Source organism: Lagopus muta, chromosome 9 (assembly GCF_023343835.1).
Source record: "Lagopus muta isolate bLagMut1 chromosome 9, bLagMut1 primary, whole genome shotgun sequence".
NCBI lineage: Eukaryota > Metazoa > Chordata > Aves > Galliformes > Phasianidae > Lagopus > Lagopus muta.
This window is the reverse complement of record NC_064441.1, coordinates 20,431,257-20,446,580: the sequence shown is the minus strand read 5'-3', so window position 1 is coordinate 20,446,580 and position 15,324 is coordinate 20,431,257. Positions and strand designations below refer to the sequence as shown.

Here is a 15,324-nt window from a genome sequence, read left to right as displayed (position 1 = left end):
TAACTTTGCTAACCAGGTTTGATAAGTATCTTCATCTTTAATTTCTGATGAGAAGATCAAATTGTGACAGCCTTACTTCTTTCAGAGGTCACTACTCGTGTCAGAAAATGTGACCGTGGTTTGGCCTGGAATTTGAATGCGCTGTGTATCAGATAACTGTTATCACGTGGTTGCAGAGGAGAATATATACACTTCATGTAATTTCTTCTGCTCTCGAAAGACAAATAAAAGTGAGCACCTGACACTTTTCCCCCAGGCATTGCAGTAAGTGACTGGAAGTTTTTATGTCCTTCTGCAATTTTTTCTGTGATGGACTTTGGAGGCCGAACAAGAATGAAAGTGAAAATAAGTGAGAACTTGATAAGTAGCAGTACCTCAGAAATGAAGTCTTATCTATAAAATCCCATCAGATACATTTTGGCTTGACCTGAGGGAAAGTTCTGAGGCAGGTATTGTGAATGTAAAACTTTACAGTGTGTCTCTGGCTTCTGAGTTCTCACTCCTGCTACGTACATTTAGGAGCTCCAGTTCCTTCACATCTCTTTTTCTCCTCCTCCTCCCCCAATTTGCTTTTCTGAGTTTGGTTCTATAAAACTTTGGTGCCTAAAAGTGTTCAGAAGAAGGGTGAGTAAGTATCTGTGTACATCTTTTGAGGTGGTGGGTTCCTAAATTCTACCAGAAATGATAAAAACAATGCTCAGACAATCTTGTTGCTGCGTGAGAACAACCGCCATTTCCCGCAGGTGTTGGCAGGGCGAACCGTTGGATGGAGAACATTTTTACCTTCAGTTAAGCTTTGTGAATAATTTTTCCTGTTGCTATAGGTGTGTACAAAGAGAAGAAAATAGTGTAAATAAAAAAAAACTTTACCAGAACATGTAGGTTTTTCTGAACTTCATGGAACAGTCGGCACTCTGTGCCATCTCCACAGCCCCACAGTCGCTTCCTGAGGCTTGCATGGAAACAAATGTGCTGGCCAGGCCTTTGCCAGCTTTGCTTGGGTGGTGGCATTTCTTGAGCTAGAGTTTGCAGAACCAAAGCAAGCAGAGTTTGGAAGTTTGGACGCAACACAGATGATCACATTTCTGCCATCTTTGTGCCATTTCTCTTCCTGAAAACCAATCAAACCTAATCAATTTTTTAAATGTATTTGCACCTTATGTCTGTTTGCAGGGTCCAATGATGATAACCATTCTCTCAAAGGTTACATGTGTCCAAGTGATTGGTTTTGCTTTGGAGTGTGCTGGTGATCAGGCAGCTGGCATGCTTGGCTGTACCTCACCACTGCCAGCTTGCTGGTTGGGGTATTCTCTCAAAGTCAAATGAGACAATTTGCCAGTTGTTGCTATCACAAATGGAGCTCCTGGTAGTGAAGCATGCTACTCGATGTGCTCAGAGGCATCTTGTGTTCTTAAGGCAAGCATCTCATATTACAAAAAGCCCCAAACTTTCACAGCTTTTAGCCAGGTAGTAGCTGCCCTGCCTCTGTCGGTCTCCCCTAAGGCAGTGATATAGCAGGCAGAGGAATAATTGCAGTGCATGAGGTTACGTTATTGAAGTCAAGAAAATAAGTTTTCAAAGGGGATGAGCGAGTAATTCTGACATGTAGGCACCTGTTAGGTATAAACGTGAAAATTCAGCTGTGGTCATAATCATTGGGGTTTTACTGGGGGCTCATGTTTACGTAGAGGTAGCTGTGGGAGTGCAGTGCTCACCCACACTGGTGATGCAGGCTGGGGATTCCCTGCCCGCGTCCCTGTGACACCAAGCAGTGTCACCTTGAGCTTGCTGGTGGCAACGAGGGAGGGCAGCTGCTGTACCAGAAGCCAGGTTCTGAGCCAGGAGGTGGCCAGCTGGAGGATGGCTGCTATGTGCCACGGGGCAGGGAGCAGGTTGAGGTGTGCACCAAGGAGCCCGGCACAGGAGTCAGGGTGAGCAGAAACTCTGTTGACCTGAACGCTTGCAGGCAGTTGGATGCTTGTTTCAGATGAGGGAAGAAAACTTACCATGGAGCTGTGTTTGGAGAAGGGCTGGCAGCTTCTCCCCTGTGCTCAGTGGGGTGATTCTGGCTCTGTGACCTAGGTTTGGGAGGGATGAGGAGTGGAGGGGGACATGCAGCAGAAGGCAGAGCCAGGTGGGTCGGCCAGGCAAAGGGGCTCACAGCAGAGGGAGCCCAGCTTCCCACGGCAGTGGGGCAGAAGAAGGGCAGCAGGGAGGGCCAGGCTGCTGTTCCGCCCAGTGCTGCCATAGCAGCGTTGGGGAGCTGCCAGCTGCTGCACAGGTACCTGGGCCCAGTCTGCTCCTTCCGCAGGCTTGGGAGTCCCACTGTTGTAGTTTTGGTCCAGAAGCTGCAGCAGCGCTCAGCTCCAGCCCTGCTCTTGCTGAGTCCTGCTGGGTAGAAAAGCAACGACAGGTAAAACTCTCTCTGTGGTGCAGGTTGGCAGCGGTCGGAGTCATGTAATTAGAAGACATAATTAGAAGACGGCGGCGGAGCGTTGCGCAGCGACCACTGTTGCTGTGACAGAATGGCTGCAAAGAGAAAGGAGGCGGTCCTTCAGGTCAGTGGGAGCCAGCCGTGCTGGAGGGCCTCTCAGAACAACTTGTAAATTCACAGAGAATTGAAAGAATGTAGTTTGTTCTTAGGGTATCTGCTGTCAGAGCCCTGCTGTGAGATTCTGGTGGTAGAAAAGCGTTCCTGAAGGCAGGTGGGAAGCGCTGGGGAACTGCAGCAAGGCAAATACGGCCCTGAGGTCAGTGCCAGGGGTTTGTGTTGTTTAGAGGTTGCTGCAAAGCTGGAAAAAGTTGGGAGGTACCAGGAAAAATTCCAGGTTAAGAACTTCATAAGTCATTATAAAAATTGGAGATCATGGGGTGAGGCTGTGAATATGTAAGAAGAGAAAGGTGAAGAGTTTAAGCTAGGAATTATTTCTGCTGCTGCTCGTTGCACTGCATTCCTTTGTGATGGCAAATGTTTGCAATGAAACTTTGCACTTCTGGCAACTAGCTGCACATCCAGCCTGGGAGATCCTAGTTTAGGTCTGCATGGATGTGACTGTGGTGTGACTGCGTGACCTGAGCCTTGTGTATGGCGCAGCGAGTTGGCTTGGAGATGCTCTGGGTATCAGAGAAGAGCCGTAGCCTGGCTGCTGCTGGGCATCCACGTTAGCAAAGCACTTTGAACAGTGCTGGCATTGCTTTCGGAGTCCATCAGTTGAACTCATTATTGCAAATTACAATCATCGTCAATGAGTTGAACTCATTAACGTGCTGTGGAATGCTCCGAGGGTGGTCCTAGTGCTGCTGATACCTGGAATAATTGCACTTCTTAACTCTGCAGATGTGCTCTGATAAATTAGGCGTGGGGTCACATGCTGAAAACAGAGAAAGGCGTTGGAACAGAGGGAGGCATCAGAACAGCTCCCTGCTCTGAGCCAGGGGGGGTCCTGGAGAAACTGTGCACCCTGACCTCCAGTGACACCTGAAAGTCTGCAAGAAGCCGCTTAATTTGCATGGGAATTTCCACTCTGAGTTCTTGACTTGGGAATTCTAGCAGTCTTTTAATGTGCATTGGTGTTAATTACTGAATAATAACCCTTCTTGCAGCTTACAGTCTTCCAGTGTATTCCGGTACAAAACTGAATGTATTTAGGATTAATGATACCGACTGAGAATGCCATTAGGAATCTTTGTTGTTCAGTATCAGCACAGCAGCAAAGAAGTAATATTACCAACATGAGTGATTCTTCAAAGTCCTTTGATTAAAGAATAAAAAAATTCAGAACAATTTATTTAGAAAACACCAGGTTCTGCTAACCCTGGGTGTCATCCTTTTTTGCTCCCCTGCAAGTCCAAGGGCAACCTACAATCAGCTTTTTTAGCACATTCCAATGGTAGGGATAGTTTATTGAGTTATTGCTGACACTTGAGTAGCTTGTGCTGAGCCACTTTGCAATAACACCCTTTGGCAATTATTCTTTGATGCCCTCGTGTGACCTGCGCTTACAGAAGTAGGCTGCTCAGCAGAGGAGGTTGGTGGAATTACTGGGGATGGTGTGGTCTTCCAAAAGCTTTGCCTGCCCCTCCGTGCTGCACCCCATGGTTGGCCACAGGGGTCACCCCATCCCTGCTGTGAGCAAAGCTGCTTGGAGAGAGGGAGGGAAGAAGCCCCTAGCCCTATGGAGGGTGGGGACCTGTGAAGAAATGTGTCCACGGGGTATGTAAATATGGGTTGGCCTGAATGCTGCTTTCACTTTTAGGTGATCCCCCAGCTGCAGCCTCTTGCCTAACACACCAAAGGATTTGGAAAGCACATAGTGCTGTCCTGATGCTAAGATCAGGACTGGCATGATCCATCCAGATACCACTGGCACTGCTGGTACAGTCCCTGATGCCAACATCCCACGAAGGCACAGGGACCATTTCCCTGCTCACCTCCCTGTCTCTCTGCAAACCAAAGGTGTTGTCTCCAAGCACCCAGACTGTTCAGAGAGTTGCTGCTACTGAAAGGGGAGGGCTTGCATTTGTCCAAGTATTCCTATACCCTTCCATATGCCTGTGCAATACTTTGGGGGGTGGGGGGGGGAGGAGTAGTCTCCCACTTGTGTTCTGGCCCTGCCCTGCTCACCAGAGGAGTGCAGGCAGGAAGATTTTCCTGCAGTGTTCAGATTAATGCCTCTGAATGGATGTGTCTGTCATACAGGCAAGCACACAGTGACATGTCAATATGTTTACAACTACCTGATGACTTGCTGTTGCTCTGACTGCTTTTAAATTTTCATACAGATGAACATCAATAGCCAGGAACTTTGGGAGGAAATGCTGTGTCTTGAAGGCCTCATTGGTAAGGGCTTGGTTAACACACAGTGTTGATTTGTTCTGTGTTACAAGCACTTTGGTCCTGTTAGGAATCAGTTTCTGCTGATACTAATGTTTGGACGAACCCTCTATTTCTCTTGCCCTGAGTGAAAGTAAGGAATATTATACCATATTACCAGAAGCTGTACTAGCTGGAGGTTACCAACTGATGTGGGACAGTTGTCACTGAACTACAGCGGCACTGGTGCAGGAGCCTCAAGTCCCCCATCCAGCCCCAGGCATGGGGCAGGGAGATCCCAGTGCAAGGAGCAGCCCTGGCTCTCAATGTGGGGGTCAGAGGGTGGCTAGGTGAGCCTGTGCAGCAGGTCACCCTGGAAAATCTGACACCCTCAGGGTCACAACCACATGCATATATCTTTTAAAGACTCCACAACGTTGTGTTATTTGTGTTATTGTTTAATATGTGTTATTTTTTAATGCCATTTGACCCTTTGATCTATTAGTATATCAGTAGTTAGTTTCTACTGTAGTTGAATCCGCAGCCCTTGTGGAGCTTTGCAAGAGTCAGAACTATGAGAGCCACAGCCCTAGGCTGCAGCTTGAGAGGCGCAGGTTGGACCTTAGGAAAATCTCCTTCCCCAGGAAGGTGATGCCATAGAGATCACCAGAAGGGGACACTTCATTTCTGTGAGGATTTCAGGTTTCTTATGGCACTAATGGCCTTAATGCAGCCCTCTTCCTAAAGATTACAATGCAAAGTGCACAAACCAGCCTATTGGTGTCGGTCTGAAATGACCCATTCTGACCTTATTCTTATTTTCATGCTTGCAGTTGTTGATGCATATCAAGCCTGGTGTGGCCCATGCAAAACAGTAGTGGATCTTTTCCGAAGAATAAGGAATGAAGTCAGCAGTGACCTTCTGCACTTTGCTGTGGTAAGGTCCCACTTGGCACTGCTTAAAAAATCCATATTCTGTCCCCTGAACATAGCAGGTAACTGAAGTCATTCATCTTTCCAAATCCATCCAGAACATAACAATGCAGGAGTTCCAGCCTGTGTGAATGAACCTGCTGGATGCAGGTTGGTTACATCGAAAACAGCTCATACCATTAAAGATTTTCAGGCCTGAACAATTCTGTACTTTTCAGATGTTTTTCTGCAAAGGAGAAGGCTTGAACCCAACTGATCATTCTGATTCATGACTTTCATATTTTACCAGCTCTTACTTTAACCCTGGCAGCAAACTTGCTATTCTTGGGCTGGGTGACACGTTAGTTGGAAGATGTCTGCCTGCTGACATGGTGAACTTTCCAAGGGACTTGTTTCTGCAGTGTGCACCAAATTGCTTACGCAAATAACATTGGACAGCATGAGCAGCATGTGTGTTCCTGTGCCATACAGGGAGAGAGTGAAGGAGCTGGGTTTTCAAAACCTGGAGAAGAGAAGGCTCAGGGGCAGAGCCAAGAGCTGTCTTTGGCTGCCTAATGGGGCATTATTAGAGAGGGAAGAGACAGGCATTGCTCAGTGGTACATAGCAAAAGAACAAAAATTCCAAAATATACAAGGAAAAAAAGAAGTGTTCAAATAGGAGTGATTAGGGCGCTGGGACAAGTTCCCAGACAGCTGTGGAGATCTGATTTGTAGAGATGCTCAAAACTCCATTTCACACAGCCTTGCACACACTCCTTCTGCTGCCCCAGCTCCTGCAGGCAGAATCTCCCAGAGACATCCACAGCTTCGAGTGTTACTGAGCTGAAACACAATCCCTGCCCTGACCAGTGTCATTTCAGCCTGGGATTTTGCTGTACATGAGGGGTGAGTGCTGCGCAGTTCTGAGCACAGGCTGCTCTGTGTATGCTCCTCTGAAGCAAAAATATTTTCCCATAAGCACCTTTTTTATCTGACATCCTTTTTAGGCTGAAGTTGATTCCGTTGATGCTCTGGAAAAATACAGAGGAAAATGTGAGCCCATCTTTCTCTTCTACACAGTGAGTGAAAAGTTTCTTACAGTAGTTACACAGCAATAAATGTGACTTAGCAGTGCAAACAGCTGTCTTCATAGAGAGCTGCACTACTGCAGGGCCTCACTGCTGCCACAGGCTGCTTCCCTTCATCCTCAGGCACATCAGTAAAGAAAGTTGTTCCAAAATTTCCCTTTTGTTTTGGAGTGGAGAAGCTCTGCCTGTGAGGAGGGCCTGGTACATGATTTACTATCTCTACTGTCAATCTGGATGAGGGGATTGAGTGTACCCTCAGTAAGTTTGCAGATGGCACCAACCTGGGGGGAAGTGTTGATCTGCCTGAGGGTAGGAGGGCCCTACAGAGGGATCTGGACTGACTGATTGCTGGGCTGAGGCCAGTTGTTGTGAGTTTAAACAAGATGAGTCCTGCACTTTGCTCACAACTCCATGGAGCGCTATGGGCTTGGGGCTTGGAAAGATGTGCAATGGAAAAGGGCCTGGGGGTGTTGGTTGATGCTGAGCTGAACATGAGCAGCAGGGTGCCCAAGCAGCCAAGAAGGCCAGTGGCATCATGGCTTGTATCAGAAATAGTGCAGCCAGCAGGAGCAGGAGGCGATTGCCCCCTGTACTCAGCTCTGATGACACCGCACAGCGAGTGCTGTGTTCAGCATTGAGCCCCTCACTACACTGAGGCCTTGAAGTGTGTCCAGAGAAGGGCAGTGAAGCTGTGAGGGAGGGTTTTGGAGTGCAAGACTTATGGGGAGCTGCTGAGGGAGCTGGAATGACTCAGTCTGGAGAAGAGGAGGCTCAGGACAGACCTTATCAGCTGCTGCAACTCCCTGAGAGGAGGCTGTGGCAGATGGAGGTCAGTCACTTCTTCCAGGTGACAGCAATAGGATGAGGGGTGATGGCCTCACCTTGTGCCAGGGGAGGTCAGGTTGGGTGTTAGGAAACGTTCCTTCTCAGAAAGAGCAGCGAGGCACTGCACAGCTGCACAGGGAGGTGGGGCAGTCAGCTGGAGGTGCACAGAGCTGTGGGGATGTGGCACTGAGGGATGTGGGCAGTGGGCATGGTGGGGTGGGCTGGGATTGGACCTGGGGATCTGAGGGGTCTTTTCCAGCCTTAACAATTCTGTCATAACACAGTACATGTTGGGATGGTCTGGTGATTTCCAGAGCCCAGGGAGCTGGGCTCACTGACAGACCTGCTTCTCACCCTTTTCAGAGAGGAGAACTGACAGCTACTGTGAGAGGAGCAAACGCCCCATTGCTGCAGAAGACCATTCTGAAACAGCTGGCAGTGGGAAAGAAGGTTTTGGAGCATGGAGGAGAGCGTTTGGTGGTAATCAGGCTCTGAATCCTTCTTGTTAGAGCCAAAGCTCAGCTTTCCAGTGCCAGCAAGGCGCTGAAGCTGGGTTGCTTCCTGCCAAAAGCCTGTCAGTTTTTCTGGGCTGAGCCTGAAGGCTGATGTGCATCCTATGTCACAGGGTTGTGCAGCCCTCCTGGATGTAAGGAAGAAGCTGGAAGGGTGGTTGTGTTTTTAAACCCTCTATCCTCCTAGGAGAAGGAAAAGCAACTCCTCACCTTGCTCTACAGGATGGAGGGAGAACTCTGCTTGTGTTTTCTCTTGCTGAGCTCACCCACCCCTAGCATTAGTTATTCCTCCAGGACACCTTAGCTTTTAATTCCATAATCTAGCAGCTCTGATGACATTTCTCAGGCTGCAGGGGCGGGCACTTCACTGCACTGGGCCACGCTCGTTCCTGCGCTGGGATATCGCCGTGCAACCACTGGCAGCAGCTGTCCTACAGCGGCTGTGCTGGGCACAGCGCTGCTGAGGAAATGCAGCCTTTGTTCTGAGCTCTCTGCAGCCGTACCACTGCATCTCCTGCAGCGACTCTCACTGGTAACTCTCCACGTCACTGATGATTTCTTTCCCTCCCACCGCAGGCTCACGTCCTCGACGCTCCCTAATCCAGTTTCGCTGCCGCCGTGCTGGGGCAGCCGCGTACTTCCCAATAAACCGCTCGGTTCCATCGCCTCCGCCCCTCGGTTACCGCCGCGGTGCGGCCCCTTTAACAGCGGCGGGGGGGAGGGCGGCGGTGCTGTGCTGCGCCTGCGCGGGAGTGGGGGCGGCTCCGGACGCGGGTTCGAGTCCCGGCGCCGCCGGCCTGCTAGCCCCGCCACCAGTCCCAGCCCGGCCATGGACGCGGCGCCGGAGGAGGGCCCCGCGGGAACCGAGGCTGAGCCGGACGGGCTGCCCTGCCCGGAGCCGTCCGCGTCCCGCCTGAGCGCGGTGGAGCTCGACCGCGAGCTGGACTCCCGCAGCGAGCTGGTGCGTCGCCATTTCCGTGCCGGCGCTGCCCGTGCCGTGCCCTCTGCGCCCCGTCCGGCGGTGTGGGTGGAGGTGGGGAAGCGGTCCCTGTGGCCGCCGTGCAGGCAACGCCAGCGCTCGTACTGCGAGCCGCCGTGCCGCTTCCAGCGGGGCGGGGATCGGGCGGCACGGAGCTGCGAGGCCGGCCCTGCCGTGCCTGACCCCGGGGAGAGCGCGGCGGGAGCGCCCCGGGCGAAACGTGCCCTCCTCGCATCTCGCCCCGACCTTCCCTCTTTGTCTAAAGCTTTTCCCCGTGTCCTGTCGCTGTCTGTCGGAATCTGGCGCCTGTGCGCGGGGTGGGTGTAAGCAAAGTCTGCTCCTCTCGTAGTTAGCAGAGGTTTGGAAGGCGGGGTGGGCATCTAACCCCGGTCTGTGGTTTCTGATGTCCAGATCGATGACAAAGAGTTCGACATCCCTCAAGTCGATACCCCGCCAACGCTGGAGAGCATCCTGAACGAGGTGAGAGGGGCACGGCGCAGTGCTGCTTGAACTGCTGTCACTGAGGCTGGAGGAGGTCCCCGAGGTCACCCAGGCTCTTGTTTTCTTCTGGGAAATAAAGTGGTGTAACCCGATGGCTTCCTGATACTGATAGCTGACACAGCACGTGTTGAGTCGTGTAATTGCTGGATTCTTCACAGCTCCGCTTTGGTAGTTCTGTTTCATACATTTGGCCCCATATAATGGTAAAAAGGAGCTTGGAACAGGTGACTTCTCTTAAAATCTGCATTAAAGGTACAGGTATGAAGTGTCCCAGACAGTCACGTGCAGTCTAGGAACTGGAGGAACAGTCAGCAGATTGCTGCCCGAGTAGAAGGAATGTTGAGTGGAGGTGCAGAAGAACCTGTCCTCTTTCTAGTGATGGATGTAGGTGGAGCTCAGAGCCCAAGGTGAGCCCAAACTCACAAGTGGGCCCGTCCACGTCAAAGGAGTAGAACTGTGGTTAACTGAAGAAAACCTGGCTCAGTGCAGACTGTCTTTGGTGCTGCTTGTCTCAGTGTATACAGGATGGGAATGACCAGCAAAGTGTTTTCAGGAAGGGATTTCAATGTGGAGCACAAGCTGAGTGAGCCCATAGGCATACCTTGCTCTGAAGGAAAGTGAGCACAGGGCTGCTCTCTGTGAGGCAAACAAGGAGCACCTGCTGTCATCTCTGCACGTTGGCTCTCAGTGCAGCGTTGTGTTTGCACTCTGGCTCTGTGCTTCAAGGACAGTGTGATGTGTGTTGAAGTTAGAAGGTAGCTTAAGCAATGGCCACCTGAAAATAACATAGAAACAATTCTAGGCAATGCTTGAGGAGAGAGGGTCACCAGCAGAAGGCGGCCCTGGGGTGCAGCACGTTTAGCTCTCTTGTTGGCAGCGTTCTCTCACTGGAGATCCCACACTATTCATCCCCTCTGTGATCACTGAGGGTTCTGGAGACTTCCACGCTATCCACAGTATAGCATAGTTCTGTTTTTCTAATAAGAGATTATCTCATTGTATTCTCATACTTTTTTTCTGCTTACTTGATGCCATTTTGCTGCTGTTTCAGTTAAGGTGTTGTGTGTTTTGGATGTTTACCAAGTGTGGTGGTTCTCTTCTTTCAGACTGATGATGAAGAAGAGTCTTTCATTTTGGAAGATCCCTTTCTCTTGAACATTGATAACACAGATACACACTCCTATGACACGTCTTCTGTAGCAAGCTCTGACAGCGGGGACAGGACGCACCTGAAAAGGTACTACAAGTCTGATACCCTGAGAATTTAAATCAATTAAAAGTAATTATGTTTTTGGTTGGGTAGAAGGACTATCAATGCTAAGAACAATTGAAACTTCCTAAAGCAACCTTCTGCGTTTTGGAAGGGTGAGCAAAATGCTTTTGCTCCTGGAAATGGAATGTGAATCTTGACATCCCAAAGCAGCCTGGAACGTGATAGCTAGCTGCAATACTGCTGACTTACTTTGTTAATTACTCAAACTATGGCTTCATCTTACACCCTGAGCCGCTCCCATGGCCTGCTTATGTGCCATGGGAAGTTGGCCTCTGGTTTCTGTTAGGCTGTGATTGCTGCATGTGCAATTGCATTGGAAACAATTGCAAACACTCTTAAGTGTTACAGTTTGTGGTGGCATTTGGTGGTGTTCTGAGGCACTGTTCTTTCATTTCCAGATAAAATGTTTGGTATTGAGTGAAATGTAACCTGAAGGGACTTAATATTTTCCAGTACGTGGAAGGCAGAAAAACTGGGAGTCATTTTTATCATGTTTGTTTGAAGCTGCTCACCATGTTTATGGGTCCTCAGCCACACTATAAGCTATTAAGCATGTTTCATTAGCCTACCTACTTGTTTGTATGTCTTTGGAAAGATAACTGAATTTTCCTGGGGAATTTCCCCCTCCTATGTATGTTGCATTATAGCAGTGCTCTTCAGAATCTACTTTTCCTTGTACACTGGTTACCTTTAAAAACATTTTCTCCATAAACAGCAACTTTTACCTTTTGTATGTAGTCAGCTGTTTGAATTGAATATTACACTTCAATCATACATCTGGTTTTCCCAGGGGTCCTATGCTGCTAATGAGCATTTTTCAGTTGTGTGTTGCCTACAGGTGCTCACCTTTAGAGGTTGAAGCTTTCTGGTGCACTGAGGCTGGAGTAAAGAGCAGAAGTGTTTCTCTTAGGCTTTATTAATAAATGCTGTAGTCTGCAGAGAGATGCTTGAAACTGAAGACTTGTTTGAAGGACTTTTCATTTCTGTGGAAGAGGAATTAAGACAAATTCTTATGCAGGCACAGTGTTAGGTTATATACTTTATACCCTGTATACTGCAGGGTTATGTATGCATGCAGACTTTACCTGCTGGTTTAGCTGTGGGCAAATGTTCCAAACTCTGCTTTAATGTGTTTGGATTATTTCTTCTTTCCTTAGGAAGAAAAAACTCCCAGATTCTCTCTCTCTGCATGGATCAGTTATAAGACTCTCCCTTCTGAAAGGGATTTCTGCCCAAATTGTATCTGCAGCAGTAAGTGTCTATCTCTCCTGGTGACATCTATTAAGTAAAATTTCGGCTTGTTCTGGTGTAGAGGGATGTGGGTGATCTTCTCCCTCTTCATAGTATTAATATTAACATGTTTAGTACGTAAGCTAGTGTTAGTAACCTCTAACTAGGAGTGAATTATTAGCTGACTATCTGCAGCAGTAATGTGGTAAGTCCTCTTTAACACTGCTTTTTGTTGCCAGATGTCAAGAAATCTGATGGGAAATATTAATACAAAATGATGTCAGTGCTGTTGTTGCTTAAAGGTGCTAGAAGCAGGTCTGCCTAATGCCTGCAGCAGGCACAGACCACACTCATCCCAGGCCCACAAGCTTCTGTCTCTGTGTTGCACCTCAGGCCTGCCTGGAGTTTGTGCTGCCAGTGAAAAGGAGCTGTCCAAGATCACAGTTGAGGCAGGGATTTATAAAGAATGTGAATTCTGAAGCAGGCTTGTTAGCATAAAATGCAGGTGATTCATCTGTGAGTGTCTCTGTAAGGGCTGTGTGATTGGAGTCTGAGTGTGAGTGTGCTGCAGCTAGTTGTTACTGGTGTTGATGGAGGTGTGAACCACCTGGGTGGGAAGCTAAGAAGGTGTTCTGGAGAGGGAAATGGTTTTGCATTAGATATCAGTGCAGTGTCCATAGAGAATACTGAGGGCTGTTAATCAGATGAGACTTTTTTTGAGGAAAAACAGGATAACTTTCATTTGGAATGACAGGATAGTCTGCTGCTTCTTCATTTCTGCATGCTTCCTCATCTGTTCTGAGTATTCCTTGCCTGTGGTTCTCTCTGCACTTTCTGCCCTGGTGAGACTTATTAAAACATCTTGTGTTGACTCTGTGTGCTGTATTGTTAGAGACATTAATAGTGCAGGGAGTTCTGCTGCTTACTCATAATTTGTTCTGTTTTTCTAGGACAAAGTGGATGCTGGTTTGCCTACTGCAATTGTAAGTACACAATTTTCAAGTACTGTGTGTTTATTCTTCACATAAATTTGGCAGACTTTAAGCAGTAGTTTGAGTTGATAAATGGGTCTTGCCTTGCTAAGAGCCCTCAAATCTGAGGGTTAGGAGGAGCAGCATTAGAAGGCTAGCTTCTAGGAGCAGAGTGCAGCCTTTCCTAACTGCCCCTGTGCTGATCGAGCCCTCTGCTCTCCCTTTTTTCATGTCATCACCAGAAGTTCTTAGTTAAGCACCCAGCCATTCCCCATCACGTTCATCTGTTGGGCACCTTGAAGCTCCCTACCTATTTCTCCTTTGCTAGCCGTCGCTTTGACTCCTAAAGACATTTAAACTGAAGTGCTCATCATGCAGTGAGTTCAAAGTTTCTGTGGCCCTGATAGAACTCAAATATGACCATAAAGCTTTGCTGAAAGCCTGTCTGAAAGGCGCAGGCCTGTTTAGCAATGGGCACTAAGCTTCTTGAAGTCAAGCACGCTAATTAAAGTATGTCAGAAGTAAGCTGCGTGTAATTAGAGAAGCTTGTTAAGGAGGTGGCAAACAGCAAGTATTTCTTGCCCTTGTGAAGTTAGTTCTAATACTTTATGAAGAAAAGAAAGTCATTTGATTACTTTGACTCTGGTAGCAGCAGTACATAAGAAATGATACTTTTTAGTTCAAGACAAAAAGGGAAAAATGCATCTGGAGGTGAGGGTTGCATAGCAAGGTTGGAAGTGTGTGTGACTGAGGCACATAGGGGGTGCAAAATTCTCCTTTGGTTGTAGTTCTCATGTAGCAACAAGTCTGTTGCTTGTATATTAAAAAGTTACATCTGTAGCCTTCTTAAAATTTCCCCTTCTGGCAAGCTTTGTGTGATATTGAAAGTGGTGGATTTGTGAATCGTTTGTGAACATCTCAGCTTTTGGTCTTTTTCCTTGACTCTTTCAGGCAGCATCAAATCTGATAGCAGTGGGGACTTCTCATGGGCTAGCCCTGATTTTTGGTAAGTGAAAAAGAAAGCTCTTTGCATTTTAATGATCTTTAAAAACAACAACAACAACAAAACCAGCAAAATGAACAAAGGAACCAATCCCCAGAACAGCTCAGAATAGAATTGGAATTGGATTTCTTGTAGCATGTTTTGTGCTAAATACAATTTTATTTCAGTAAAGAAATAAAGCACAAGTAACATTTAATTTGTTCCTCTTTGTATAGTTCTTGCTCCTGTTTTGCAGGAGTTTGACACATTGATAACAAGAAATTTGTCTCTTTGACGATTGTATAAAGAACCTTTTTTGTGTTTATGTATGAAATTACTCTGTTTTGATATGGAAAAAACCAGAATCATTATAATAGAACAATCTTGCAGTGTATCCATCTTTTCCCTTCTGACACAGTAGCTGCCAGGAGTAGGAAAATTAAAATGCATTCCTTGAGAAAGGAGGCTTCTAACCCATGGCTACCTGCAAACTTGCATCCTTGGTTCCTCCTTCCCCAGTCTTCCCCTGCATCCATCACCACTTTATCCCATTTTCTTTCTCCCATCACCAGCCTGTCTTACATGTAAATTCTGAACTTATGCCTTAGCTAACCAGCTTCACAGATCTGGAAGTGCTTCCATGCACATTTAGTTTGTGAGCATTGAGGTCTATGCAGCACTAGATTCATAACAAATTTTGAAATTGAATTGCCCTTTTCCTTCAGAGTTGGCTGGAATTATTCAGGAGGCTAAAAGTTGTGAGGGGGCAGGGTACAGAAGGAGGAGGGGAAGGACTGTGACAGAGTAAGTCCAGATTTTCAAATGGGATGTACTTAATCTGAATCTGATCAACACGTGATCTGAGTTGTTAGTAGGAGACCTTTGTAGTTTGTTTTGTAGCTGCAACAAAAGACATTTCTATGGTGATTTTCCCATTTCTGTCTTTTGCATGTGGGCATTTAAGGAAGTTAGTAAGCTTCTGAACAAGGGGTTGTCAGAATAGTGAGAGGTTTCTGCATTTTGCACTCCTGGAAAGACTTGGAGTCTACATAGGCATGTGAGCAGGCAGGGTCATTCTTATCTTTGTTGTGACTGTTTCTGCATCAAGTCCCACTGAAAGGATTGATCACTGAATGCCTGAGGTGCTTGATGTGCTGTGGTGCTTCAGTTCATATATTTCATAAGGCTCTTGAAGAATTGTTTTCTTTGTTATGCTCCTGGTTAGGTTTTGGTCAAAC

At 47.6% G+C, this 15,324-nt stretch overlaps 2 protein-coding genes across 2 annotated transcripts in view; both read left to right on the top strand.

Annotated features, from left to right (window-relative positions):
* The first annotated feature begins 365 nt into the window (after nt 1-365).
* On the top strand, nt 366-8,671 carry NME9 (NME/NM23 family member 9). The gene is made up of 5 exons (XM_048954790.1): nt 366-2,558; nt 4,783-4,840; nt 5,647-5,750; nt 6,733-6,804; nt 8,002-8,671. Exons 1-5 carry the CDS (start codon nt 2,526-2,528, stop codon nt 8,131-8,133), a joined length of 399 nt encoding a protein of 132 aa, XP_048810747.1. The 5' UTR covers nt 366-2,525; the 3' UTR covers nt 8,134-8,671.
* A 15-nt stretch (nt 8,672-8,686) lies between these two features.
* The window catches only part of VPS8 (VPS8 subunit of CORVET complex), a 63,925-nt gene continuing 57,287 nt past the window's right edge, over nt 8,687-15,324 (top strand). Inside the window, 8 exon segments of the mRNA XM_048954769.1 lie at nt 8,687-8,863; nt 8,865-8,900; nt 8,902-9,111; nt 9,541-9,609; nt 10,737-10,867; nt 12,061-12,154; nt 13,084-13,116; nt 14,056-14,110. Coding sequence (XP_048810726.1) covers nt 8,702-8,863; nt 8,865-8,900; nt 8,902-9,111; nt 9,541-9,609; nt 10,737-10,867; nt 12,061-12,154; nt 13,084-13,116; nt 14,056-14,110 — 790 coding nt within the window. The 5' untranslated portion in view covers nt 8,687-8,701.

Excerpts from the sequence above, each read along its gene's own strand:
- NME9 (XM_048954790.1), top strand. The coding sequence starts at position 2,526 with ATGGCTGCAAAGAGAAAGGAGGCGGTCCTTCAG. Across the intron at positions 2,559-4,782 it reads GAAAGGAGGCGGTCCTTCAG|ATGAACATCAATAGCCAGGA; the intron begins GTCAGTGGGAGC and ends ATTTTCATACAG. Across the intron at positions 4,841-5,646 it reads GTGTCTTGAAGGCCTCATTG|TTGTTGATGCATATCAAGCC; the intron begins GTAAGGGCTTGG and ends TCATGCTTGCAG.